This window comes from Bos grunniens, chromosome X, assembly GCF_055505025.1.
Source record: "Bos grunniens cultivar Pamir isolate PY7600 chromosome X, Bosgru_T2T1.0, whole genome shotgun sequence".
Classification (NCBI taxonomy): Eukaryota; Metazoa; Chordata; class Mammalia; order Artiodactyla; family Bovidae; genus Bos; species Bos grunniens.
The window spans coordinates 125,502,688-125,522,760 of NC_141194.1; the positions used below are offsets into that span (position 1 = coordinate 125,502,688).

Sequence of the window (20,073 nt, forward strand, 5' to 3'; positions counted from 1 at the left end):
GCCTCCTCTCACTACTTATCCCTAAAATGCTTCCCATCCCTGTTACTTTGTTTTAGTGAACCAGAGATCTTAGTCCACTAAGGAATACAACAGTGATGACATTGATGTGGAATTCAAACTGTCAGCTAGCCATTTTGGTCCCCTCATCCCTTTCCATCAAGAGGTGAAGAAGGGGATCCCCTACAGGCTTGGGTAGTGGAACCTGACAGTCAAAGGGTTTGGGGGTTCCTACTATACAAGGAACTACTATATACAAGGGGCTAAAGAGGAGTATACCCAACATTGCTAAAGAGCTGACTTACTCTCACATCTTCTGATTAAAGTTTATGGAAAACGATAACCCACTGAAGGCAGGACATCTAGCCCAGACCCTTCAACAATTAAGATTTAATCATCCTACAAGGCAAAGAACCATGACCAACTGTAGGGCTGCCTCTGGGCAAAAGGAATAAGAAATGAGTAGTGAAAGAGAGCAGTTATGACTACCAGCTACAACTATTGGACCTGCTCCCAGGACTGTACATTTAGCTTAATGTGTTAATAACATCCCCCTCCTCAGGTAGGAGAACAAAGACAGACAACAAGCTATACTTTCACAGGAAATTCTTAGGGCAATAGCCCAGCTTTTACTGACAGAGAACCGTAAAATTGAAAGGCTCCACTGCTTTTTCTCTTAGCCTCTAGAAGGGCAGTTTTCTTGACAACAATATTTTAAGAAGCTTCAGCAGCATCTCATCCCACCATGCAGCATAGAATATGTGTACTTGCTTCTCATTGTTCTTTGCAAGAACACGGTTATCTATTTTTCTTGTGATTGACTATTTTTGCTCAAGCAGTCGGATTCAACTTTTTCTAGGACCTTTTCAAGTTGCTGAATTAAGACTACTCTTTTAAACCTGAAAATAAAGAGGCATTGAATTAACCAGAAGATATTTAAGCATCTATGATGTGTAAGGCACAGTAATAAATAGAAAATAGACCTTGAAATCTACATGGGAACACAAAACATATCCTAATAGAAAGATACGGTCTAGGAAAATACCAAGAGAGGCAATCAAGGGCCCAGGCCCACTCCAGACTATAGTGAGCTTTGAAGGCTCTGTGGATGCGTTAGACTAAAATAATAGTCATCTAATACCTATGGAAATAGCATAAGGTGTAATTGAGGGCCAGAGTTTGGCATAAACAAGGCCTGTTCCTGCCCCTGTTCAGCATTGGGCAGAACTGCATTAAAAAAGTTGAGAAGTTCTTTTTTATACTCACCTTGCAGCTTCCTTGATGGTAAATTCAACAAAATTTTTCTTGACTGAAAGAGGTCCTTGTACTTCTTCAAACAGAGTGAAAATTCTTGCAAAATCTGAAGATATTAAAAAAAATAAGTATTTCTAAAGAGATGAGAATAGTGCATCTACCACTTCAGCAACCATTCTTCATGGGCTACAATGTTACACTCTATTTCACAGTGTTACACATGCCTTTCCAGTGATGAATTATAACACCTGTACATCTCTACTAAGGAAACTACTGTAAACATTAACCATGCAAAACAAAAAAAACTAACAGGGGTATTAGGAATTTTTAGGCAAACTATCGTAAATTATGTAAAAACCCAATTCAATCAAAAGATGAGTTCAAGATGTAGGTTCAGTTTACTCTAAATTGAGAAACTTCCTATGGTTTTATTAATAGATATTCTTTCACTACTTACTTCGTCCAAACTTCCGAACTTCTTTCATTAATTCATATTTTATATCATCATTAATTTTCTGTGCCATAGCAGGACTAATCTGCAATTTATTTGGCACAGTTCCCTTTGAAGACATTGCTGCGGCTTTGGAGCCACCTGCAGAGACACTGCAGTTCTTGGTTCCTCCTATGAGTGCATTATTCCTAGGTTTGAGAATCGGCCCATCTTTCTTGAGACTAGTGAAATCATCAGACAGGGAATCCACTTGGTTGAGTGGGATACCATCTCCTGCCGTATTCATAAGCTCTGATGAAGCAGATTTTGAAAAGAAGCCCCCAGGTGGAGTTTGATTATTTTCCATCTTCTCCTCATGAACATCGTGAGTGACAGTAGCAGCTGCAAACCAAATTAAGAGATTGAGCTGTGAGTTAGATGCATCTTACCACCCCCACAGGGACATCCCTGTGCACTGAAGTTTTGAAGAAATTATTTCATAAAGCAAGAGGATGTTCCAAGTGGAAATAGATCCCCAAAATAGGACTGAGCAAGGAGCATACAACAGACCACTTCTTCTCTCTTGACACTCTCAATACATACAGTAATGTATCTGAACAGTTCAACTACTATGCAAACATTCATAGAGCCCTGGCACTCATGATTTAATGTCTCCTCAATGTTCTGTATGAGTTGAAAAGCTGAAAGTCTCACTCGATGTCAAGATGTCTGATATCCACAGTCTATCACCTCAAATCCCTGTCAGTACATGATCCTCCTCATCCATCTTTTCTGTCTCAGAAAAGTGAATTTCTTTTTACTCCAGGTCTGACACCTCTCCTCCATTGACTCATCGTCCTCTGTGCTGGGCACCATGCCAGGAGCTGGGGGCAGCCTCCAACAGCACACAAAGAAACAATCCCCACCCTTATGGAATGTCTGTGCTCATGGGAAGGCCAGGCAGGAAGTGTACTATGATCCAACAAAATAATTACAGTTCAAATTCGTGTTTGGGGAGAAGCAAGCAGGGAGGGGACAGAGAGCAGGAGGGGGAGCCCCAGTGGATCACGAGGTCAGGCAGATCCCTTCTGAGCAGGTGTCCTTTGGGCAGAGGCTGGAGGAGGAGGGAGAGCTGGCCTGTGCCCATACAGATGACACGTGTTAGGAGAGGATGTTGGGCCCAGGTTGTGCTGAGTTGGTGGACCAGAGTCAGGAGCTCATATTGTGCTCTGAGTGCCAAGGAAAGGTAATGAGGCATTTTCAGCATGGATGTGGTGTGATCTGATTTCTGTGTTGATATGATCACTCTGGCTGCAAGTCAGAAAATGAGGTAGATGAAAAAGTTGGAAAGTAGAAAAATAAACTACTGGAGTATCTTGGTGACACGATGGCAGCATAGATCAGAGGAATGGAGAGTAATGGTGGGATGTGAGATTTATACTTAGTATCCAATTGCTGAACTTGCTAAGCAATATAAGTGAAAGAATAATAAAAGAATAAGAATCTCGAGTGAATCCGAATATTTTAGTCTGAACTACTGGATAGACCAAGTGTGTGCAGGTATTAAGCAACTGCTTGCAAGAATGGAGTGTGGCCAACCTTTCCTGATTCTAGTTCAGTGACCTCACATTGGTGGCCTGACCTAGGCCATGGTGGGACTACTTATGCTACGGATATCTGCAAACTTTAAATACTAGGACTTCTAAACCCTTCCATGTCCCCTGTACCTGTGGATAACAGGTTGTTATACATTTATGTACATTACATCTGATGAATGGTATTATTAGCTGAGATACAGATGGCTAAAAGTAGAGCATTTTTGAAATGGGAAAAGGTCAGAAGATCATACATGTAGAACCAGTTGAATTTTAGATATTTAGTATTAATAAATACTCAATGGAAATACCATGTAGGCAGTTGTATATGAGTCTGAAGTTCAGGAGCAAGTTGTGGTCTAGAGGAATAAAAGTAAGAATTTTTGTAGTGTGAATCATGTTTAAAGCTGTAAGACTGCATGGGATCATCTACAGAGATGGTGGATTGAAGGGAAAGGAGCCCAATATTCAGCTTTGGGTCTCTGCAGTACTTAGAGGTGGGAAAGAAGACAGAAAAGGAAGGAAAAAAATAAGTCACTAATAAAAGGGCAAGGAATCTAGGAGAATGTGGTGTCTGGGGACACTAAAAATTTTCCATGGAAGAGGGAGTGAACAACTGTATCACATGCTGCTGAGAAATTAATGCCAAAATGTAGCAGACACTGGTGACTTTGACACTGTTTCATTGGAGTACCATAAGAAGGAGCCAGACTACACTTAGTTAGAGCATGAACAAAATGTGAGCACAGGAAGAATGTGAGCAGATCTGTCCTCTTATTTAGCCCTTCATCTCCTTCTGTCTCAGGTAGCTGCTTTATTAACTCTTGCAGCAACTCCAAATGATTAGACCTAACTAGTCCCTTGCCCCTCTACTTGCAAGTATGCTCATATCTGTCCATCCTTCAAGGACATAACTATAAGCTTCTTTTGACATGACTAAACCCGAGAGATAGAGTTCCCCTCTCCTTGATTGCTTAGCCGTGGTGACATACTTCGCCTTCTCTTAGATGATGAGTGGCCCTTGGGCTCTCCAGGATGTTTCCTTTGTTTTTGATGCCCTGCTGTGACTTGAACTGCTTTATCATGCTTCATTTTCTGAAAAACATCAGTGGACATATTCCATTAAAGATAAAATGCAGTCACAGGCTTCATGCATATACAGCCATGCATTTATATCATTAAAAGAGGTTTTAATCATGGGTCAAAGATTTACTGTCACTTAACACACACACTGGGATGACCCAGAGGGATGGTATGGAGAGGGAGGAGGAGGAAGGTTCAGGATGGGGAACACATGTATACCTGTGGCGGATTCATTTCGATATTTGGCAAAACCAATACAATATTGTAAAGTTTAAAAATAAAATAAAATTAAAAAAAAAGAAAAAGAAAACACAATCCAATTTCAATCCAGTCTAAGTGAAATAAGGAGAAGGTAAAATAGGAGGTGTTGGCCAAAGCCAAACATGGTACAACTCTGATTATTAAGAATGCTGGGAAATGAGTGGTTCTCATTAACCAAAGTGATAAATACATGGTTATCCCTAAATTTAGAGAAATACACACCATTTTGTTTTAGCTCTTCTTGGGGAGGAAAAAAGGAAAAATTTTTTTGTCATTTTGTGCTTTAAATCTATTAACACACTGATTAACACTTTATTAAATGGTACATGTTGATGGTGAAAGTTAGAGTACTGATAATGTAAATCCTCACATTTCTAACCTATGGAGATTCAAATATGTCACCTTTGGGGCTGGGCAGGTCTTCAGAGTATTTTTCAGTGTTGGTGGCAGATAAAACATGAAATTGAAGGGTATACTAGGTTCAGTTCAGTTCAGTCTCTCAGTCGTGTCCGATTCTTTGTGACCCCATGAATCACAGCACGCCAGGCCTCCCGTCCATCACCAACTTCCGGAGTTCACTTACACTCATGTGCATTGAGTCAGTGATGCCATCCAGCCATCTCATCCTCTGTCGTCCCCTTCTCCTCCTGCCCCCAATCCCTCCCAGCATCAGAGTCTTTTCCAATGAGTCAACTCTTCGCATGAGGTGGCCAAAGTATTGGAGCTTCAGCTTTAGCATCATTCCTTCCAAAGAAATCCCAGGGCTGATCTCCTTCAGAATGGACTGGTTGGATCTCCTTGCAGTCCAAGGGACTTTCAAGAGTCTTCTCCAACATCACAGTTCAAAAGCATCAATTCTTCGGCGCTCAGCTTTCTTCACAGTCCAACTTTCACATCCATACATGACCACTGGAAAAACCATAGCCTTGACTAGACAGACCTTTGATGGCAAAGTAATGTCTCTGCTTTTCAATATGCTGTCTAGATTGGTCATAACTTTCCTTCCAAGGAGTAAGCGTCTTTTAATTTCATGGCTGCAGTCACCATCTGCAGTGATTTTGGAGCCCAGAAAAATAAAGTCTGACACTGTTTCCACTGTTTCCCCATCTATTTCCCATGAAGTGATGGGACCAGATGCCATGATCTTCGTTTTCTGAATGTTGAGCTTTAAGCCAACTTTTTCACTCTCCACTTTCACTTTCATCAAGAGGCTTTTTAGTTCCTCTTCACTTTCTGCCATAAGAGTGGTGTCATCTGCATATCTGAAGTTATTGATATTTCTCCCGGCAATCTTGATTCCAGCTTGTGTTTCTTCCAGCCCAGCATTTCTCATGATGTACTCTGCATATAAGTTAAATAAACAAGGTGACAATACACAGCCTTGACGTACTCCTTTTCCTATTTGGAACCAGTCTGTTGTTCTATGTCCATTTCTAACTGTTGCTTCCTGACCTGCATACAGATTTCTCAAGAGGCAGATCAGGTGGTCTGGTATTCCCATCTCTTTCATAATTTTCCACAGTTTATTGTGATCCACACAGTCAAAGGCTTTGGCATAGTCAATAAAGCAGAAATAGATGTTTTTCTGGAACTCTCTTGCTTTTTCGATGATCCAGTGGATATTGGCAATTTGATCTCTGGTTCCTCTGCCTTTTCTAAAACCAGCTTGAACATTAGGTTAGCTAAGAGTTATTTTCGTCAAAGGATAACCCAAGAATATGCCTTTGCATTATCTGAATACATCTGTGACAAAAATACTTTCCCATATTTGCATTTCCCATAAAAAAATACCCCATAATGGGTGAAAACATTTTCATTGAACATTTGTCTCTACCAGGTACTGTTTTAAATGCTTTCCATGTATTAACTCAATCCGTCACCAAATCCTGTAAGTTAGGTGTGATTGTTATCTCCATTGTTTAAGTTGAGGAAACTAAGGCACAGAAGATTAAAAAAACTCCAATTAAGGAGAATTTTGGGGGTGAAGTAGAATAGGTTTTACTCTAGTTTTGTTATAGAAGAGATTGCTGCATGTTCTGTGCCTCTATATCAGTGATCTCTTCTATGAGTGCAGATATAATTCTCTTTGTTTTCATGATTTAATGATCAACTCAGTATGTCTTTCTCTTACACACAAAACACTCTCACATAAGACATTCATGAGGGTAATCCAATCATGGCAACATCACCTAGTACTTTATTTCTCTTTTCTCTCTCTCTTTTTGGCCATGCCTCATGCTTGTGGGATCTTAGTTCCCTAACCAGGGTCCAAACCTGACCCTGACAGGGTAACAGGCAGGAAGGCCAGGGGTCTCCAAACGGAGGAAATAGGCTGCAAGTGTCAGACATTTTCTCTCTCTTAAGAGGCAGGAGGAAACAAACTAGCGATATTTTTTCCTTCTCTAGAGGTTAAAACGCCTGACTCCAACGCGGGAGACCTGGGTTCGATCCCAGGGTCGGGAAGATCCCCTGGAGAAGGAAATGGTAACCCACTCCAGTATTCTTGCCTGGAGAATCCAATGGATGGAGAAGCCTGGTGGGCTACAGTCCACGGGGTCGCAAAGAGTTGGACACGACTGAGCGACTTCACTTTCACTTTTCATACAAATTTAAAAGAAGGTTTCTCTTAAAATACTGTGTTGCCATAATGACACCTGGTCTCACCCGAAGTTAACTATTCTCAAACCTTGAGTTAACCAATGCATTTTTCTTATGGAAATGTTTGTCTTAAGCTATGTTAATGTACTATGCATTTACCCCAGACTCCTGTCTTCAAGTCGGTTCCACCTAATGGCTCAGAACCTACTTGACAAATCATTATGTTATACTCAGATATTGTTCCCCTAATTTACGTAAATTAAACTATTTGTATGGTAATCTACCCTTCTACAAGATTCAAGTCAATCATTTTATGGCCCAGGATGAATCCTCTGGTGCCAAGATTATCCCAAAATACATTTTATGGATGAGGGGCCTGGTGCCATTCTGAGTTTTAAGACATTCCTTTCTTTCATTAACAGACTGCTAGTGGAGAAGGCAATGGCACCCCACTCCAGTACTCTTGCTTGGAAAATCCCATGGGCGGAGGAGCCTGGTAGGCTGCAGTCCATGGGGTTGCGAAAAGTCGGACACCACTGAGCGACTTCACTTTCACTTTTCCCTTTCATGCATTGGAGACGGAAATGGCAACCCACTCCAGTGTTCTTGCCTGGAGAATCCCAGGGATGGGGGAGCCTGGTGGGCTGCCGTCTATGGGGTCGCACAGAGTTGGACATGACTGAAGCAACTTAGCAGCAGCAGCAGTGACTATATAACATCCAGCTGAAGACTAGCAGGGGGGTACTCTTCCTGCCCCCTTCTGATGCCTATGTCAGAAGCTTTCTCTATTTCCTTTGTACTTTAATAAAACTGTATTACACAAAAGCTCTGAGCGATCAAGCCTCGTCTCTGGCCCCAGATTGAATTCTTCTCCTCCGGAGGCCAAGAATCTCGGTGTCTTCCTGGGTTAACAACAACCTTTCAACCCCCCGGCAGTGGAAGTGCAGAGTCCTAACCACTGGACCACCAAGGAAGTCCCTAGTACTTCATTTTTCAAGAGGAACATTCAGTGATTGTCTAGATAGAGCACTAGTGGCTTGAATAATAGAAACAGGAAGTAGAGTATAATCTGGAATTAAGAGAGTTACTATAGGGGTGGGAAAGAATATAGACTTTGGAGCCAGGAAGATATAGATTCAAATCCTGGCTTTATCTCTTAGCTGTGTAACTCAGGGCAAGGCATTTGACCACTGTCAACCTTGATTTCTTCTTATTAAAGGGAAGATAGTAATACTCATATACAGAACAATTGTGAGCATTAAATGTTATAATTTAAACACCAGATCCTAACACACTACTATATATAAAATAGGTAAGAAACAAGAACCCACTGTGAACACAGGGACCTATACTCAATATAGTGTAATAACCTATAATGGAAAAGAATCTGAAAAAGAACATATGTATAACTGAATCACTTTGCTGTACACTTGAAATTAATACAACATTGTAAATTAAATATATATCAATTTAAAAAAGAATAAAAACCCCCAAGTCTTAGTCCAATAAAAAACAACTATTATTTCTGTTCAACCAACACATTCTTGTACCAGGAGGCTCCCAGTTTGTTTACACAAGAATCACTATGTCATATTTTATCTTTTAAATAAAAAGAAGTAAAGCCTGAGATTTACATTTATCCTTGGAAGAAGAAAATACTTATACTAAGTATAAAAATTTGGACAGACCTTCTCATTTTTAAACATAGAGTTGAAAGTATAAACTGTTTTAGGTTGGCCTGGATCAATCTCTTGAGGTGGGGAGGCCAATGTCTTCAGATCTTCCTCATGGCTAACTCTTTGCATGAGAATACCTTGGTGAGAAAGTGGAAAAGCACTAGAAAAGTAATTGATGTTATACAGCTCAAGTGAATGATCCTCTAGGGAGGACATGGTCATAGACTATGTTAGCAACCTATACCACTGCACCAAACAGAGTTTAGAATCTCGTATCTAGGGTCTACATCATGTTCTAAGATCTAGAATCATCTCCCTTCATCTAAGTAATTTATCAGTCCACCGTTACCACTGCCTATTGGCTCCAACAACTAGGTCTAGAACAACTCCCCTATGTTGCAAACCAAGTTTGAGAATGGACTGACTTCCCTTATAGCACCATCCCAACTAAATGATCATTCTTCTTCCCTATTTGCAAGAGCCTAGGCTCCATGGCATTCTTTCCCCAGGGAATCTTGGATAGTGGGCACTGATAATTGCCCTCTTTGGATAATTTGATTAAATGTACAGACTTTCTTCCCAGAAAAGTCACTTTATATATGAATCTTGGAATATAATTTCATGGCTGTGTCCAGCTGTGAAAGCTGCTCAACTTAATGAACAGATGATCCTGCTTAAAATCAACAAAATTGAAAAAAGAGGCTTTATAAACTGACACCAACTATCCCGGATACTATCAGTTTCAATATTTCCATGTAAACAAGGAATTCTCTGCTGAACCCATAGCTATAGGCACTGTGATATATAAGTGTACAGTACCTGGAATCTTATGCATCTAGATTCTTCCATTTTTCAATTGGTTAAACCTGGGGAAACTACTTAAAGGCTTACTAGAAGTTGCTATTTCCATAAAATATGTAGAAATTATCTACCTTATGGACTGTTTTAAAGGTTATTACAAGATGCAAAACATAAAGTGGGTAGTATGTGTGCTGATTAAAATGCACCTCTCCTTAAGCTAAAAAAAATAAACTTGGACCTAGTTAGATGTAAAGATTCAGTGAAAATGAATATTATAAATATTAAAGTACTACAAAATTACCTCAGTTCAGTTCAGTTGCTCAGTAGTGTCTGACTCTGCAACCCCATGGAACCTGAAGAGTTCATCTTTCAGTGTCCTATCTTTTTGCTTTTTCATACTGTTCATGGGGGTCTCAAGGCAAGAATAATAAAGTGGTTTGCCATTCTCTTCTCCAGTGGACGTTCTGTCAGAACTCTCCACCATGACCTGTCCATCTTGGGTGGCCCTACATAGCATGGCTCATAGTTTCACTAAGTTAAACAAGGCTGTGGTACATGTGATCAGATTGTTTAAATAACCTACTCATGCAATAAACACCTTCATGCAAGTCAGACTTGAAATTTCATTCATCAACAAATGTTCTAAATAAAATCTTATCTGTTTTTAGCAGATTGGCTCTCCTCCTAGTTAACTGGTCTAAATGACTGCTATGTGCAATATCATAAACATTTCTATATGTCTGATGTCTCAAATCCCACTTTAAATGAAGCAAATATTTTTAGTTACCCTTAAAGTTTTTTTTTTTAACTTTACATAATCGTATTAGTTTTGCTAAATATCAAAATGAATCTGCCACAGGTATACATGTGTTCCCCATCCTGAACCCTCCTCTCTCCTCCCTCCCCATACCATCCCTCTGGGTCGTCCCAGTGCACTAGCCCCAAGCATCCAGTATCGTGCATCGAACCTGGACTGGCATCTCGTTTCATACATGATATTTTACATGTTTCAATGCCATTCTCCCAAATCTTCCCACCCTCTCCCTCTCCCATAGAGTCCATAAGACTGTTCTATACATCAGTGTCTCTTTTGCTGTCTCGTACACAGGGTTATTGTTACCATCTTTCTAAATTCCATATATATGTGTTATTATACTGTATTGGTGTTTTTCCTTCTGGCTTACTTCACTCTGTATAATAGGCTCCAGTTTCATCCACCTCATTAGAACTGATTCAAATGTATTCTTTTTAATGGTTGAGTAATACTCCATTGTGTATATGTACCACTGCTTTCTTATCCATTCATCTGCTGATGGGCATCTAGGTTGCTTCCATGTCCTGGCTATTATAAACAGTGCTGCGATGAACATTGGGGTACACGTGTCTCTTTCCCTTCTGGTTTCCTCAGTGTGTATGCCCAGCAGTGGGATTGCTGGATCATAAGACAGTTCTATTTCCAGTTTTTGAAGGAATCTCCACACTGTTCTCCATAGTGGCTGTACTAGTTTGCATTCCCACCAACAGTGTAAGAGGGTTCCCTTTTCTCCACACCCTCTCCAGCATTTATTATTTGTAGACTTTTGGATCACAGCCATTCTGACTGGTGTGAAATGGTACCTCATAGTGGTTTTGATTTGCATTTCTCTGATAATGAGTGATGTTGAGCATCTTTTCATGTGTTTGTTAGCCATCTGTATGTCTTCTTTGGAGAAATGTCTATTTAGTTCTTTGGCCCATTTTTTGATTGGGTCATTTATTTTTCTGGAGTTGAGCTGTAGGAGTTGCTTGTATATTTTTGAGATTAGCTGTTTGTCAGTTGCTTCATTTGCTATTATTTTCTCCCATTCTGAAGGCTGTCTCTTCACCTTGCTAATAGTTTCCTTTGATGTGCAGAAGCTTTTAAGGTTAATTAGGTCCCATTTGTTTATTTTTGCTTTTATTTCCAATATTCTGGGAGGTGGGTCATAGAGGATCCTGCTGTGATGTATGTCAGAGAGTGTTTTGCCTATGTTCTCCTCTAGGAGTTTTATAGTTTCTGGTCTTACGTTTAGATCTTTAATCCATTTTGAGTTTATTTTTGTGTATGGTGTTAGAAAGTGATCTAGTTTCATTGTTTTACAAGTGGTTGACCAGATTTCCCAGCACCACTTGTTAAAGAGATTGTCTTTAATCCATTGTATATTCTTGCCTCCTTTGTCAAAGATAAGGTGTCCATATGTGCGTGGATTTATCTCTGGGCTTTCTATTTTGTTCCATTGATCTATATTTCTGTCTTTGTGCCAGTACCATACTGTCTTGATAACTGTGGCTTTGTAGTAGAGCCTGAAGTCAGGTAGGTTGATTCCTCCAGTTCCATTCTTCTTTCTCAAGATCGCTTTGGCTATTCGAGGTTTTTTGTATTTCCATACAAATTGTGAAATTATTTGTTCTAGCTCTGTGAAGAATACTGTTGGTAGCTTGATAGGGATTGCATTGAATCTATAAATTGCTTTGGGTAGTATACTCATTTTCACTATATTGATTCTTCCAATCCATGAACATGGTATATTTCTCCATCTGTTAGTGTCCTCTTTGATTTCTTTCACCAGTGTTTTATAGTTTTCTATATATAGGTCTTTAGTTTCTTTAGGTAGATGTATTCCTAAGTATTTTATTCTTTCCATTGCAATGGTGAATGGAATTGTTTCCTTAATTTCTCTGTTTTCTCATTATTAGTGTATAGGAATGCAAGGGATTTCTGTGTGTTGATTTTATATCCTGCAACTTTACTATAGTCATTGATTAGTTCTACTAATTTTCTAGTGGAGTCTTTAGGGTTTTCTATGTAGAGGATCATGTCATCTGCAAATAGTGAGAGTTTTACTTCTTCTTTTCCAATTTGGATTCCTTTTATTTCTTTTTATGCTCTGATTGCTGTGGCCAAAACTTCCAAAACTATGTTGAATAGTAATGGTGAAAGTGGGCACCCTTGTCTTGTTCCTGACTTTAGAGGAAATGCTTTCAATTTTTCACCATTGAGGATAATGTTTGCTGTGGGTTTGTCATATATAGCTTTTATTATGTTGAGGTATGTTCCTTCTATTCCTGCTTTCTGGAGAGTTTTTATCATAAATGGATGTTGAATTTTGTCAAAGGCTTTCTCTGCATCTATTGAGATAATCAGATGGTTTTTATTTTTCAATTTGTTAATGTGGTGTATTACATTGATTGATTTGCGAATATTGAAGAATCCTTGCATCCCTGGGATAAAGCTCACTTGGTCATGGTGTATGATCTTTTTAATGTGTTGTTGGATTCTGATTGCTAGAATTTTGTTAAGGATTTTTGCATCTATGTTCATCAGTGATATTGGCCTGTAGTTTTCTTTTTTTGTGGGATCTTTGTCAGGTTTTGGTATTAGGGTGATGGTGGCCTCATAGAATGAGTTTGGAAGTTTACCTTCCTCTGCAATTTTCTGGAAGAGTTTGAGTAGGATAGGTGTTAGCTCTTCTCTAAATTTTTGGCAGAATTCAGCTGTGAAGCCGTCTGGACTGGGGCTTTTGTTTGCTGGAAGATTTTTGATTACAGTTTCAATTTCCATACTTGTGATGGGTCTGTTAAGATTTTCTATTTCTTCCTGGTCAAGTTTTGGAAAGTTGTACTTTTCTAAGAATTTGTCCATTTCTTCCACGTTGTCCATTTTATTGGCATATAATTGTTGATAGTAGTCTCTTATGATCCTTTGTATTTCTGTGTTGTCTGTTGTGATCTCTCCATTTTCGTTTCTAATTTTATTGATTTGATTTTTCTCCCTTTGTTTCTTGATGAGTCTGGCTAATGGTTTGTCAATTTTATTTATCCTTTCAAAGAACCAGCTTTTGGCTTTGTTGATTTTTGCTATGGTCTCTTTTGTTTCTTTTGCATTTATTTCTGTTCTAATTTTTAAGATCTCTTTCCTTCTACTAACCCTGGGGTTCTTCATTTCTTCCTTTTCTAGTTGCTTTAGGTATAGAGTTAGGTTATTTATTTGACTTTTTTCTTGTTTCTTGAGGTGTGCCTGTATTGCTATGAACTTTCCCCTTAGGACTGCTTTTACCATGTCCCACAGGTTTTGGGTTGTTGTGTTTTCATTTTCATTCGTTTCTATGCATATTTTGATTTCTTTTTTGATTTCTTCTGTGATTTGTTGGTTATTCAGCAGTGTGTTGTTCAGCCTCCATATGTTGGAATTTTTAAGTTTTTCTCCTGTAATTGAGATCTAATCTTACTGCATTGTGGTCAGAAAAGATGCTTGGAATGATTTCTATTTTTTTGAATTTACCAAGGCTAGCTTTATGGCCCAGGATGTGATCTATCCTGGAGAAGGTTCCATGTGCGCTTGAGAAAAAGGTGAAATTCATTGTTTTGGGATGAAATGTCCTATAGATATCAATTAGGTCTAACTGGTCTATTGTATCGTTTAACGTTTGTGTTTCCTTGTTAATTTTCTGTTTAGTTGATCTATCCATAGGTGTGAGTGGGGTATTAAAGTCTCCCACTATTATTGTGTTATTGTTAATGTCTCCTTTCATACTTGTTAGCATTTGTCTTACATACTGCGGTGCTCCCGTGTTCGGTGCATGTATATTTATAATTGTTATATCTTCTTCTTGGATTGATCCTTTGATCATTATGTAGTGACAATCTTTGTCTCTTTTCACAGCCTTTGTTTTAAAGTCTATTTTATCTGATATAAGTATTGCTACTCCTGCTTTCTTTTGGTCCCTATTTGCATGGAAAATCTTCTTCCAGCCCTTCACTTTCAGTCTGTATGTGTCCCCTGTTTTGAGGTGGGTCTCTTGTAGACAACATATGTAGGGGTCTTGTTTTTGTATCCATTCAGCCAGTCTTTGTCTTTTGGTTGGGGCATTCAACCCATTTACGTTTAAGGTAATTACTGATAAGTATGATCCCGTTGCCATTTACTTTATTGTTTTGGGTTTGAGTTTATACACTGTTTTTGTGTTTCCTGTCTAGAGAATATCCTTTAGTATTTGTTGGAGGGCTGGTTTGGTGGTGCAGAATTCTCTCAGCTTTTGCTTGTCTGAAAATCTTTTGATTTCTCCTTCATACTTGAATGAGATCCTTGCTGGGTACAATAATCTGGGCTGTAGGTTATTTTCTTTCATCATTTTAAGTATGTCTTGCCATTCCCTCCTGGCTTGAAGAGTTTCCATTGAAAGATCAGCTGTTATCCTTATGGGAATTCCCTTGTGTGTTATTTGTTGTTTTTCCCTTGCTGCTTTTAATATTTGTTCTTTGTGTTTGATCTTTGTTAATTTGATTAATATGTGTCTTGGGGTGTTTTGCCTTGGGTTTATCCTGTTTGGGACTCTCTGAGTTTCTTGGACTTGGGTGATTATTTCCTTCCCCATTTTAGGGAAGTTTTCAACTATTATCTCCTCAAGTATTTTCTCATGGTCTTTCTTTTTGTCTTCTTCTTCTGGAACCCCTATGATTCGAATGTTGTAGCATTTAATATTGTCCTGGAGGTCTCTGAGATTGTCCTCATTTCTTTTAATTCGTTTTTCTTTTATCCTCTCTGATTCATTTATTTCTACCATTCTATCTTCTAATTCACTAATCCTATCTTCTGCCTCTGTTATTCTACTATTTGTTGCCTCCAGAGTGTTTTTCATTTATTGCATTATTCATTGTATATTGACTCTTTTTTATTTCTTCTAGGTCCTTGTTAAACCTTTCTTGCATCTTCTCAATCCTTGTCTCCAGGCTATTTATCTGTGATTCCATTTTGATTTCCAGATTTTGAATCAATTTCACTATCATTATTCGGAATTCTTTATCAGGTAGATTCCCTATCTTTTCCTCTTTGGTTTGGTTTTGTGGGCATTTATCCTGTTCCTTTATCTGCTGGGTATTTCTCTGTCTCTTCATCTTGTTTAAATTGCTGAGTTTGGGGTGTCCTTTCTGTATTCTGGCAGTTTGTGGAGTTCTCTTTATTGTGGCGTTTCCTCGCTGTGTGTGGGTTTGTATAGGTGGTTTGTCAAGGTTTCTTGGTTAGGGAAGCTTGTGTCGGTGTTCTGGTGGGTGGAGCTATATTTCTTCTCTCTGGAGTGCAATGAAATGTCCAGTAATGAGTTATGAGATGTCTACGGTTTTGGGGTGACTTTGGGCAGCCTGTATCTTGAAGCTCAGGGCTGTGTTCCTTTGTTGCTGGAGAATTTGCTTGGTATGTCTTGCCCTGGAACTTGTTGGCCCTTGTGTGGTGCTTGGTTTCAGTGTCGGTGTGGAGGCGTTTGATGAGCTCCTGTCAATTAATGTTCCTTGGAGTCTGGAGTTCCCTGGAGTCAGGGTTTGGACCTAAGCCTCCTGCTTCCAGTTATCGGTCTTATTTTTACAGTAGTTTCAAAACTTCTCCTTCTATACAGCACCATTGATAAAACATCTACGTTAAAGATGAAAAGTTTCTCTACTGTGAGGGTCACTCAGAGAGGTTCACAGTGTTACATGGAGAAGAGAAGAGGGAGGAGGGAGTTAGAGGTGACCCAAATGAGATGAGGTGGAATCAATAGTGGAGAGAGTGGGCTAGCCAGTAGTCACTTCCTTATGTGCACTCCACAACTGGACCACTCAGAGATGTTCACGGAGTTATACAGAGAAGAGAAGAAGGAGGAAGGAGACAGAGGTGGTCAGAAGGATAAAAGGGGGGAATGAAAAGGAGGGAGACAGATCCAGCCAGTAATCAGTTCCCTAAGTGTTCTCCACCGTCTGGAACACACAGAAATTCACAGAGTTGGGTAGAGTAGAGAGGGGTTAGGAAGGAGACACAGGCGACCTGGTGGAGAAAAAGGAGAGTCCAAAGGGAGAGAGAGCAGTCAAGCCAGTAATCTCGCTCCCTAGTGAAAAATGGGTACTGAAGATTGGGTTCTTAAAGGTACAAAATTGGTAACAAATACATAAAAGCAAAAATTAAAAATCTAGAGTAGAGTTTGGAATTTCAAAAATACTATGTTTAAAAAAAGGAAGAAGAAAAATAAAGAGAGAAAACAAACAAACAAAAACAAACAATGTCGCAAAAATTATAAAGAAAATACAGGTACAAAATTGATATCAAATACCAAAAAGCATAAATTAAAAATCTAGAGTAGAGTTTGGAATTTCAGATATACAATGTTATATAAAAGAAGAAGAGAAAGAAACAGAGAAAAAAAAAGTCACAGAAATTATAAAAAAAAAAACTATAGGTACAAAATTGCTAACATATACCAAAAAGCTAAAATTAAAAATCTAGAGTAGAGTTTGGAATTTCAAAAACACGATGTTAAAGAAAAGAAGAAGGAAAAGAAAGAGAAAAAACGAACAAAGAAAAACAAACAAGGTCGTGAAAATTATAAAGAAAATACAGGTACAAAATTGATATCAAATACCAAAAAGCATAAATTAAAAATCTAGAGTAGAGTTTGGAATTTCAGATATACAATGTTATATAAAAGAAGAAGAGAAAGAAACAGAGAAAAAAAAAGTCACAGAAATTATAAAAAAAAAAACTATAGGTACAAAATTGCTAACATATACCAAAAAGCTAAAATTAAAAATCTAGAGTAGAGTTTGGAATTTCAAAAACACGATGTTAAAGAAAAGAAGAAGGAAAAGAAAGAGAAAAAACGAACAAAGAAAAACAAACAAGGTCGTGAAAATTATAAAGAAAATACAGGTACAAAATTGATATCAAATACCAAAAAGCATAAATTAAAAATCTAGAGTAGAGTTTGGAATTTCAGATATACAATGTTATATAAAAGAAGAAGAGAAAGAAACAGAGAAAAAAAAAGTCACAGAAATTATAAAAAAAAAAACTATAGGTACAAAATTGCTAACATATACCAAAAAGCTAAAATTAAAAATCTAGAGTAGAGTTTGGAATTTCAAAAATACAATGTTAAAGAAAAGAAGAAGAAAAAATAGACAAGGTCAAAAAATTATAATATATATATATATATATGAAGTTTGCTGAAGAAGAAAAAAATAGGGTCTTTTTTTTTTTTACAAAGTAATAGGTTATAAAAGTGAAAATTAAAGGAACAATAGAGGACTTTAAATTCTTTTTTTAATTAAAAAAAAAAGAAAGAAAGAATGATCGTAAAAATAGTAAAAATATATCTAGGACTTTCTCTGGTTTTGTTGTGAGTATTGTGGGTTCAGTTCATTTTTGGCTAGTTCCTTGGTCCGACTTATTATTTCTCAAGATCTATAGGCCTCTTCCTATGTAGTCCGTAGTAACCACAAGGTTTTAATCTCCGAGGCGTTTCCCTCTGTTATAATTTCTTCTGTTTGCTGGTCTCTTCAGTGTCTGGTTTCCGCCCTGACACAAAGGGGACGGTGGAGGACACTTTTTTTTTTTTTTTAGGCTCACTTGTTCAGTTGCGCTGTGGGGAGGGAGGGAGGAATGCTGCAAACAAATAACACTGGCATGCGCTCGCAGTGCCTCAGCCACACTGGGTCTGCCCCCGCTCACGGCGCGTGTAGCCTCCCTGCCCACACTGCTCGGGCTCTAGGTTGTTCTGCCGGGAACAATCCGAGGCCGGCCCTGGGCTGCATGTACCTCCCAGGTCCAAGCCGCTCAGGTTCAGGCACTCAGGTAGTCCTCAGAGGCGCAGACTCAGTTGGGCCTGCGTTTTGTGCTCTTCCCAGGTCCAAGCAGCTCAGGTGATGAGGTGTTTGGCAAGCGCCAATGCTGCGACTTATCGCCTCCCTGCCACTCGGTTATCTGGGTGTAAAACCGGTGCACCTTCTCAGGCAGATGTTGACCGTCCAGACCCCCAAGAAGTTTTAGTTAGCAAAGAAGCCTGCTTACAGTTTTATAGATAATGTCTCTCTGGGGCTGCAATTGCCCCCTTCCGGCTCTGGCTGCCTGTCACCGGAGGGGGAAGGTCTGCAGCCGGCTATCTCTGTTCAGTCCTTTGTTCTGTGCGTGGGCCTGGCGGTGTCTTAGGTTAGGGCTGGCTTTTCGCGTGGTAGATATCCCACAGTCTGGTTTGCTAGCCCAGATTATTTCGCTCAGATAGCGCTCAGGGTATTCAGGCCAGATTCTTACTCTAAGTGATGCAGCCCGCGCCGCGCCTCCCTTCCCAGCCCCCACTTGCCAATGGCTTGTGCAGGCGTCTGCGCTGCTTCTCCGCTGGGGGAGTTACCGTAGGGCTCGCAATCTGCTAGTTTTAATTGTTTATTTATTTTTTTCTCCCTGTTAAGTTGCCCTTTGTGCTTCCAAAGCTCGGCACAGATTCGGCAGTGAGAAGGTTTCCTGGTGTTTGGAAACTTCTCTCTTTTTAAGACTCCCTTCCCGGGACAGAACTCCGTCCCTCCCTCTTTTGTCTCTTTTTTTGTCTTTTATATTTTTTCCTACCTCCTTTCGAAGAGTTGGGTTGCTTTTCTGGGTGCCTGATGTCCTCTGCCGGCATTCAGAAGTTGTTTTGTGGAATTTACTCGACGTTTAAATGCTCTTTTGATGAATTTGTGGGGGAGAAAGTGTTCTCCCTGTCCTACTCCTCCGCCATCTTGGCTCCTCCCTAGTTACCCCTAAAGTTTTAAATTTATATACTTAATAAAAGCAAGCAAAAGGAAGGGAATGATGGAGATTAGGGTGGAAAATCAATGAACTATAAAACAGAAAAACCATGAGGAAAATCAATGAAATCAAAAGTCGGTTCATTGAGAAGATAAAAAAAATAACAGACCTTCAGTTTGACCGGTCAAGGGGAAAATGCTCAAATTATCAAAATCAGAAAAGTGGGAACATCAATGTTGACCTTACAGAAATTAAAGGATTATATTATAAACAACTTTATGTCAAAAAATTAGACAATTTAGATGAAACTTGAAAATTCCTGGAAGACACATATTATTGAAATGACTCAAGAAAAAAAAATATAAGTAGAACTATACTAAGATAAAGGATTAAATTAGAAGTTAAAAATCTCCCCACAAATACAAGCCCAGATGAGGTGATCTTACTTGTAAATTCTATCAAACATTTAAGAAAGAAATAATATGAATCTTTAGCAATGTCTTCAAAAAAAGAAAGGAGGAAGGAATCCTACTTCATTTTATGAGGCCAGTATTAGTCCTCATACCAAAGCCAGAAAGAGACATAACAAGAAAAATAATATCATAACTATAGATGAAAAATCTTCAACAAAATATTGACAAGCCAAATCCATCTGCATATAAAAAAGGTTGTACACTGAGATCAACCAGCATTTATGCCAGGAATGGAAGTTGGGTTAATATCTGAAAATTAATTAATGTAATACATTAACAAAAAACATGACAAAAAAACTATATGATTGCCTCCGTAGGTACAGAAAAAGCATTTGACAAAATAAAAATCTCTTCATGATAA

At 38.8% G+C, this 20,073-nt stretch overlaps 1 protein-coding gene across 2 annotated transcripts; it reads right to left on the minus strand.

The window, feature by feature from the left end:
* Window positions 1-591: 591 nt before the first annotated feature.
* LOC147341309 (integrator complex subunit 6-like) lies at window positions 592-19,242 on the minus strand. Of its 2 annotated transcripts, none has more exons than XM_086389158.1 (5): window positions 19,078-19,242; window positions 4,269-4,371; window positions 1,709-2,083; window positions 1,264-1,357; window positions 592-896 (listed from the first exon to the last, which is right to left on the minus strand). In XM_086389158.1, exons 2-5 carry the CDS (start codon window positions 4,366-4,368, stop codon window positions 800-802), a joined length of 666 nt encoding a protein of 221 aa, XP_086245284.1. In that variant the 5' UTR covers window positions 4,369-4,371; window positions 19,078-19,242; the 3' UTR covers window positions 592-799. The 2 variants fall into 2 exon arrangements, with proteins under 2 accessions (XP_086245284.1, XP_086245285.1); XM_086389159.1 differs by lacking the exon at window positions 19,078-19,242 and adding an exon at window positions 8,907-9,116.
* Between the last annotated feature and the right edge of the window lie 831 nt (window positions 19,243-20,073).

Excerpts from the sequence above, each read along its gene's own strand:
- LOC147341309 (XM_086389159.1), bottom strand. The coding sequence starts at position 9,116 with ATGACCATGTCCTCCCTAGAGGATCATTCACTTGAGCTGTATAACATC. Across the intron at positions 4,372-8,906 it reads CTATGTTTAAAAATGAGAAG|AAAATGAAGCATGATAAAGC; the intron begins GTCTGTCCAAAT and ends GATGTTTTTCAG. Across the intron at positions 2,084-4,268 it reads ATCATCTAAGAGAAGGCGAA|CTGCTACTGTCACTCACGAT; the intron begins GTATGTCACCAC and ends TTTGGTTTGCAG.